Here is a 9,404-nt window from a genome sequence, read left to right on the forward strand (position 1 = left end):
CAAGAAGTTATCAATCTGTCGATCTTTTCCGTGTCCGGCAGAAAGGTTGAACCAATGTTCCTGCAACACATTTTCAGTGGGCATTACCTGATAACCCCGGAGCTGTAAAGTCCTGTCTCATTGTATTAATAACCTGAAAATAATACAACCTCACCAGCAACTACTGTAAGTCACCATTCAAATTCCCTGTAACTCTAAACATGTTAGGACATCTCTGGAGATCCCCTAAATGTTGGCAGGAATAGAAACCCCTAATGCCTAAACCTTTAACCAAATAACGTGGAAAGTCTTGGTCAGTAAGGAATAAGTTTGTACTCTGAGATACAAACAGGCCCTGGTTTCTAGATCTATTACTAAATATGAGATTGCATGTCTTTTTTCTTGTCTTCATGCTCAGAAATCAAATTGAATTTGTGAACAAAGAGTTATGATGTGTGTCAGGTGTTGTAAACTTGGCAATGAGCTTATCAATGACAGCTCATGTAGACCTACAATACTTCTTTGGCCTATCTTTTTTCAGGTACTTTATGCCCTCATCCATTTATCCCTCATTATTTACCTCCCAAAGGTCCCATGGCATGAAAATGTCGTTTTATGAGGTTTTTTAACATTAACATGAGTTCCCCCAGCCTGCCTATGGTCCCCCAGTGGCTAGAAATTAGGATAGGTGTAGGTTTACCATCCATCCATCTTCGACCGCGACCCGATACCGGAAAAGCGGTCGAAGATGGATGGATGGTAAACCGAGCCCTGGGTATCCTGCTCTGCCTTTTGAGAAAATGAAAGCTGATATTGGCCAATCTGGAATCTTGCGCCTTATGAGGTCATAAGGGGAGACACAGACAGACAGACAGACAGACAGAAGGACAGACAGATAGAAAGAGACATGGTGAATTGTACTAGAGGGTGTCAAGCAGGAAAAAGGAGGCAGCAGGTGACTCCAACCACAGATCCAGACTCCACAGATCCAGAGCCAGAAACACCTGCAGGAAGCAATAGGAAGAGAGAGGAGAGGGGCGAGAGAGCCCAAGTCTCCGGAGGCGAGAGAGCAAAAGACTCTGGGAAAGGGAAGAAGTCGAGTTAGTAACATGCATTAACGGGATGAGGTTGCATGCAGATGGAGAGAATAAGGAAGAGAGAGGGGCTCAGTGCATCATGGAAGTCCCCCAGCAGTCTAGGCCTATAGAAGCGTAACTAAGGGGGGATGGTTCAGGACTCTCCTGAGCCAGCCCTAACTATAAGCTTTATCAAAGAGGAAAGTCTTAAGCCTACTCTTAAATATGGAGATGGTGTCTGCCTCCTGAACCCAAACTGGAACCTGGTTCCACAGGAGAGGAACCTGATAGCTGAACGCTCTGGCTCCACTTTTAGAGACTCTAGTAACCACAAGTAACCCTGCATTCTGGGAGCGCAGTGCTCTGATGGGGTATAAAAGAGACTTCAGATATGGTATTACGGGACATCAAAGGCCTACATAAAAGCATCCGAAGAGCACCATGTCATGGGACCTTTAAAGGTAAAACCTATCAAAATGGGGTGAGGATATGAATTTACAGTTCTTACACGTCATCTACATAGTGTTCCCTCGGTTTTAATACCTCTTTCCTGGTGTTTTATTGCTGCTGTCTAGGCATGTGTGTTGGCTACATGTCAGAGTTTATGATTCAGTATTTCATTCATATTATCCTCAGTTTGGATGTCAATGAACACAGTGAACCGTTTATGGTTAACTGAACAATATGTTTACCATTTACAATGATGTATTTCTGTTTTGAATCAACGGCTGACTTTTGCTGTACTTTAGTACTGTAGCACTGGTATGCTCAAACAAGGCTCGACTGGGGATTTTTTTGTCAGCTGTCAATCCTTTTTTTCTGCAGTGCTTACTTTGCTTTGATTTTCACTGCCATCTTTGTATATGTTGCAGGTATTTTGCAGCATCCCGATGGAACGGTCCTGAAGCAGCTTCAGCCTCCACCCAGAGGTCCGCGAGAGAAGCAGTTTTACAGCATGGTAATAACCCTCTATAGTCTCACATGATCACACACACAACACTATCAACAACTGTATAGTATATACTGTACATAGGGCTCATTTTGTTCAGTTTATATGTATTATAAACATAAAAGCAAGTTTAATAGCATTATTGGAGTTGTTCAAATATCTAGGTAAAAAAAAATACAATCATAATATTACTACAATTTGCGTAATAAACCTTCTGTAGTTTAACCATTTCTTTAGTGCGGGGATCTTCAACAGAGGGTCCGGGACCCCTCGGGGGTCCTTAGAGTCAATGCAGGAGGGCCTCCTAATTATTGTTAATTTTTAAAAGTTTTTACAAAAATGTAAGTATCTTGATATCAATCCAACATACTATTAACAAATATAGATCAGCGAAAAAAACACTGCAGATAGGCTTACTGGCCTATAGGTAAGGTAGTCACTAAGGCCATCCACAGTAGAGCCCAACCGATATATCGTAATGCATTTCTGGATCTAAAAACATATACACTGTATATTGGCCGATATATTCACATATCAGATTTTTAAATAACCAAATATTTGTATCGGTATGGAATTAAAAATCCTTTATTGGATTATCTAATTCACAGTTACAGTTCACCCAAAGGATTCACTGTGCCACATGTAGGTTTGATATTAAACATGATAAAATCATGCCAACAATTAGAAGGCTATTTTAATAGTATTATATAGAGAGTATAAAGTATTCTTTGCAAAAAAAAGTATGTAAAAAGGCTCTAGGCCACCCTACACGTTATTGCATACAGTGTATGTAGTAGGGTTCCCTGCAATATCTCGCTTTCAGTTAAGGGGTCTTTGGCTTAAATAACATTGAAGACCCCTGCTTTAGTGCATGAGCTGTCACCATATCAGTTGAAAATGAGTGCAGTGTGAAAAATCAACTGTTACAAAAGCTTTAAAAAAAAAAGTGAAAACTATTTTTTTAATTGAAAAACTTTGCGGGGAGCTCCTTGCACTGGCGCCACGTAGTGAAACACCGTTTATCTGAACACACTGCCCACCCAAAGTAACAAAATCGGCAAAACGTCCCTTTAAATATAATCCAATACGACACTTTGCTACCATGTCTTTGGTTAAATAGCAAATTGATAAGATTCAGGCTGGATCCCATTTCTCCATCTTACCCCTACCCCTACCCCTTAGCCCTACCCCTTACCCCTTACCCCTACCCCTTGGCCCTTGAAACCAAGGGGTAAGGGGTAGGGGTGAAAACATACCCCTATGAAATGGGACACCACTTGGTTACATCACCATGCAGAATTGATCACAAACTTCCAAGATGTCGTCTGTCTGTCAAATGCGTGGGTTTGGACAACAGTGTCATATGCATTTATATATGTGTATATTTTATAGTTATTTTATGTTCACTTTGGTGGTGCAGAGGCAGATTCTCTTATCTGTGTAGTACTCAAATCTGTTTGAAATACATATGTGTATACAAGCACATGGTGTGTTGTATATCTATTTCAGTTATCCCCGTTTTGAAAATGTCTCTTTGTTGCCGATAAATTAAACATAACAGGCAAAAACATTAGATAAAATTATGTTACAGAACCCTTATCAACTATTAGAACCATAACTTACATGTCACACACATAAAAAATCACTCAAATGTATTAAAAAACAACAAAAAAACACAAGACCACGAACAAACAAATTAACTACAGCTGTTCTGATATTCCAGACAAGTCTGATGACTGTTGGCCAGTAAGATTAATATATACAGTCTATGCGATGTATACAGTCCGTTCAAGGCAGAGAAATGCAGAACTGTTGTGCAAATCAGCGTTAACGTTAACGTTAGCGTTTATCTTTAGCATAGCAAGCTAGCGATTTTTAAAAGGTTTCAGTAAAGAACATGATTGCAAGTATATATGCACAGGACTGTTTAGAGAACAAAAAAAGACTGTCGTAACTTTTAAATCAATTATTAAACCCGAAAATACTTACATTTATGCGTCTCTCTGGTCGATGCGGCAGCCATTGTTGCCTGTTGCAGAATGTATATCGCTACACATTGATTTCAAGTTAGCTTCAGTTCTCCCTTGATTTTTTTCATTCTCTGTCTATGGTTTCTAGGGCCATACAACCCTTAGCCCTCAGTCACAAAAAGTATTGGGACAGCACTCGTTCTCACGTCAAGTTCTATCATTATTTGATACAGTATTACACCACTTCCCATAATGCAGTAATGAGATAGACCTTTGTGAGGTATTTCGCTGTGTATTTAGAGCTGTGAATATATTTGTATGAGCATTTACCTCTATTGTGACTCACATACTGACTGTTCAACACAAAGTGGCTGCACAGAGAAATGTGAATTCTTGATAATCAGTGTAGATATCGGACATTCCATATGGGTCTATGTGATCACAAAGTGGCACAAGTGTGTCCGTGGCTTCAGAGTTTCATTGTTGGCTTTAGAGCTTAGCAGCAATGTCAGCCTCAGCAAGTCTTATACAAACAGGAGTGAGTCATGGTATCATGTCCGGTTGTCTCCTGACCAAAACCCCGTCTAACCTAATCCCAACACACACATCTCATACTGACCTGACCTCCTGAACAGGGCTGGAAATCTAGCAACTATAACGGAACATAGTCAACAATATGGGAATGCTGTTATACTGTTCATGTGAAAACAGTTTATGCAAGCCGTGTTCAACTTTCAGCATTTTCATGCTACTAAATTCAGATTATCACTTTTCATCAGAATTGTTTTCTGATCGGGGTAGAAAAGCCTCCAAAAGAAAAGAAAAAAGAATAATTAAAGTGAAACTTTACTGCATTAATGCTGCATTAGTAATTACATTATTTAGTTGGTTTATTAATTAGTTGACCAACAGAAAACTAACCACCCACAGCATTGAATTTAATGATTAACTCATTTATTAAGCACACATGCCAAACGGTTGCTGGTTCTTTCTTCTCCAATTGTTCCGTGATACACATAAATGATCATCTAAATTGTAATCTGTTATGGATTTAGGGCTGTTGGTCGGACTAAACAAGCATTTTGGACATCACCCTGGACTCTGGAACATGCAAGGATGTTTTTCCAGAATCTTTTGACATATAATAGGCTAAACAAATGATTCAGCAATCCAAAAAGTAACCACAAGATTAAACCATAATAAAAATGATTATTAGATGCAACCCTACCCTAAATACACAGTATCCAACTGACCTGTATGTACTCTATACTTTATACTATATTTTGTGTGTGTGTGTGCGCGCGCGCGTGTGTGTGTGTGTAACTGGCTAAAAATAACTGCAACAAAGTTATTGTATATGCCAAGATTACCGACTTGCTCAACGATCACCATAATTGCGTGTGTGTGTGTGTGTGTGTGTGTGTGTGTGTGTGTGTGTGTGTGATCTTGTCATTTTACAAAATCTTGACTTAGTATAATGTTTCTTTGATTATGTCAACAACTCCATGGAAACCATGCAAAGCGTAATACAGGTAACTAGTGAAGGTTACTAGTTGACTGATTGTAGTTCAATGCCATTCATCCAAAGACATCATCTGACAAACAGCTCCTGTTCGGTCCCATCAAACAGTATGATGATGATGAACATCGTGATGTTGGCTAGTTTCACTTTCATTCCTATTTTTATGTAATTTTGTTTTTTATTTCAACTGCAAGATGATGCTAGCAGGATAGAATAAGCATTCTGTCTCTGTGCTCTTCAACACACAAAAATACTGACATGATCCGATTTAGCATCTTTATCTCAGAGATACAGATGCTTTTTATTCATTACAGTGGAACCAATAGGCTCAATTTAACATCACAAACACCTAGCATAATTATAGTATCATATATTATTGTAAAACCCCCAATTTGGTTGTCGTTATGAACTGTTTGAGAGACATTTTTATAATTCTAAAATGATAACAAAAAAATAAACAAAGAATTTTTGGGGGGATTTTTATCCTTTATTTGATTGGACAGCTGAAGACAGGAAAGAGAAGAGAGAGTGAGGGGGGATGGCATGCAGCAAAGTACTGCGGGTTGGACTCAAAACCCGGGCTGCTGCTGTAACAACTGAGCCTTAGTACATGGGGGCACACGCTCAACCAGGTGAGCTACCAGGGCGCCCCAGAATGTGTATATAATTTGGCCTAACTATTTTTTTTATATACTTTGGCAGGAGAAACAAGGTAGGAGTTGCAGAGAAAGGGACACGCAGTGATACAGCAGATCATAAGAGATGTTTATGATTAGATTTCATTGGTGTATGTACTGGGAATTTCCCTTTACCAGAACACTTTAATAAAATCCAATTTTTGCTCTCCAAACATCAACTGCACAAATTTAGATCAGGGAAATCAATTTCATCCCTTTCGAACCCCCCCCTTCTGAGTTCATGGACCTTGGTGTTTCTTAGTGTTAATTTTGTCACCTATTTTTAATTTAGCCTGGTGACAAATATCCTTGTTAGTGTTAAACATATTTAGTCATTCACATACAGTATCTTTTTTTTTTAGTCAGTTTTAGTCGACTAAAAGTCTCGTCATTTCAGTCAAGTTTTAGTCAAAACATTTGTCTCTTTTAAATAGATTATTCCTGAGATTATTTCTGATAAACATTTCAGTCAAATTGTGTTTCACGCATCTCAATTATTGGTTAAATGTCATAGTTATTTTACAAAATACACTTGTTGAATGATTTTTGTTTAATGCAACTTTGTTAAATGGGTTTTTAGATCGAGCCTCTTCCTTCATGCAAATACAATCGTACACAGACACATGTTAGATAAGAACCAGGGCTCCTGGGCTCAATAGCACCTTGTTACAGACACATGTTAGATAAGAGCCAGGGCACCTGGGCTCTACAGCATCTTGTTACACAGACACATGTTAGATAAGAGCCAAGGCTCCTGGGCTCTACAGCATCTTGTTACACAGACACATGTTAGATAAGAGCCAGGGCTCCTGGGTTCTACAGCATCCTGTTTTGTTGCCAGCAGTTGCATAGCCTCCATTTCTCTGGTTCTGCAAGCTGTTGAGCGGCTTCACCAGCAGGCTGAAAGCTTGTCTCCTTCCCTTGCCCGGGGCTACACGCTGTCGCGGCTTCTTTAGCAGCTAAACTGGGCTTCCTCCCTCCCCTGCCCACAATGCTACCTGGATGTCTGACGGCTAGATGAATAAAGGGAAACGCCAAATCTCTGGGTCGCGGCCAAGCCGCGATTAAACTGCGGAACTCCAAATGAAAAAGTAGAGACAATTGTAGACAAAAATGGAAAAAGATTTTATCTTAGTTTTTATTTTATGCAAAACATTTTGGTTTCGTCTTTTTTCAGTAACAATAATGCATGTTGATTTAGTCTTTGTCAGCATTAATGGACGTCAGTGCAGTCTCGTTATCTTGAAAGAAAGGTTGTTGGCAACCATATTTAGTCTCATCTAATCTGACAAAATGAACACTAGTGTTTCTAACACCCTTCGTATGGCCATGTGTGTGTGTCTTAGGTGTATGCAGAGGACTGCTGTGATCCATGCCTTCTGCAGCTGCAGAACCATCTACCCAGGTACTACGGGACCTGGTCCTCTCCTGACAGCCCCAATGGTAAGAGCCAGAACTCTGTGTGTGTATCTGTTAGTTGTGTGAATCGTCACTGATCTCACGATCCGATTCGATATTACAATGCATCACAATGCGTCACAATGTGTCACCTCCTTCATATTATATTATATTGCTACACATGGTTTTCATTAGAAACCGACCGATTTATCGGCGGGACGATTTTAGGCATTTCCCGATCTGTTGGTATTTGCATTTATAATGGCTGCGTCTCATATGAACAGCCTAGTACAACTCCCTACCACACAGCATCACTTCTGTTTCTGTGTCTCTGCTCAGACCTGTACCTGAAGCTGGAGGATGTGACCCGACGCTTCGTCAAGCCGTGCATCATGGATGTGAAGCTGGGCCAGCGGAGCTACGATCCATTCGCCTCGCAAGAGAAACGGGAGCAGCAGATCAGGAAATACCCACTGATGGAGGAGATAGGCTTTCTGGTTCTTGGCATGAGGGTGAGTTTGGTTTCTTTAATCTACCAATCTTAGGATTTTAAAACTCTGAGTGTATATAATAATTCCTTTTTTTATTTTGAAACTGGCATATTTCACTCTAAGAAACAACCTCTAATGGCACTCTTTAGACCTGATCGAAACAACAACCAGGAAATAGATAAGCTTTTCATTGCGATTAGAGTTTGATTAATGCCTCCTATTCAGTGTTTTAAATTACATTTGTTGCTCACCTGCCAAGGGGACTGGTAGATGGACCAAGCATATTTCTTACCAGCCAAAATAATAAATCACATATATATTTGTAAAGTACTATGTGGAATACAAACTTAGAGAACATGTCAGAGCAAAATTTAAAGCAAAATTATCTAAATATATTGATCGATTTCTCAATTATTTATTATTTCGACAATATTTTCAACCGTAAATCTTAAGTTTATATCCATGTGTGGCGGTGGTGTCGCTGATCTTTTGCAGTTTACTCAGCAGAAAGCTCTGCTGAACTTCAGATAGAGATATTGACTGTTGATGCTTGTTGTAGGCTCCTTTTTGTATTTGCCAGGTGTCATTGTTGCAAATGCCTGTTTGCAACAATGACTGGTTTGCATAGAATTAGACTGGTTCAGTGACTCAGTTCCAGTGAGTCCAGAAATCAACCCAGCTCGAGTGGAAAAACTAGCCAGTCCGAGAACATTAACCAGTTGTAGAGTATCATACAAAACCTGGTGACACAACCTTTGTACCAGAAATCAGGGACTCACTGCATTCATCCTGTAGGCTTCTAAAAGGATGTTTAATGTAGATTTGTATTTAGCAACTGCGGCCATTTGGAGCCAAAACCATATAAATTTGGTCTTAAGGACAATTGTTTTTAGTCTCTTCTACTTAGGGCTGGGCAATATGGAGTAAATCAAATAAGTCAATGTTGATATTATACATGTGTTACCACAATATTGTTTGGATGACAGATGGTGCTTTAACAAAATTTGTTTTTACACATTGAGAGTTTTGATAAATAACAAAGACAAAGTGGGTAAAGGCAATGTAATAGAAAAGCTAGAACAATCTGGTAAGTTCAGAAAAGGACATCGCTTTACTCTAATACAGCCTTGAAAACCAGGAAAAGACAACATTTACAATAATGATTCAAAATCTAAGACAATATCTAGTGTCATGTAATGATATCGATATGATGCCTAGCCCCACTATATAATTTTCTTTATATACTTTATTAGCTAAATTCAAATCAATTCAATTCAATTCAATTCAATTCAATTCAATTCAATTTTATTTATAGTATCAATTCATAACAAGAGTTATCTCA

At 39.1% G+C, this 9,404-nt stretch overlaps 1 protein-coding gene across 2 annotated transcripts in view; it reads left to right on the top strand.

Moving 5' to 3' along the window:
* The window catches only part of ipmkb (inositol polyphosphate multikinase b), a 45,647-nt gene that overhangs the window by 9,522 nt on the left and 26,721 nt on the right, over window positions 1-9,404 (top strand). For both annotated transcript variants that reach the window (XM_034860129.1, XM_034860128.1), the window contains exons 2-4: window positions 1,928-2,013; window positions 7,520-7,616; window positions 7,911-8,083. In XM_034860129.1, the coding sequence (XP_034716020.1) occupies window positions 1,928-2,013; window positions 7,520-7,616; window positions 7,911-8,083 (356 nt within the window). The remainder of the gene's footprint in view (window positions 1-1,927; window positions 2,014-7,519; window positions 7,617-7,910; window positions 8,084-9,404) is intronic.

Source organism: Etheostoma cragini, chromosome 21 (genome assembly GCF_013103735.1).
Source record: "Etheostoma cragini isolate CJK2018 chromosome 21, CSU_Ecrag_1.0, whole genome shotgun sequence".
NCBI classification, from domain to species: domain Eukaryota; kingdom Metazoa; phylum Chordata; class Actinopteri; order Perciformes; family Percidae; genus Etheostoma; species Etheostoma cragini.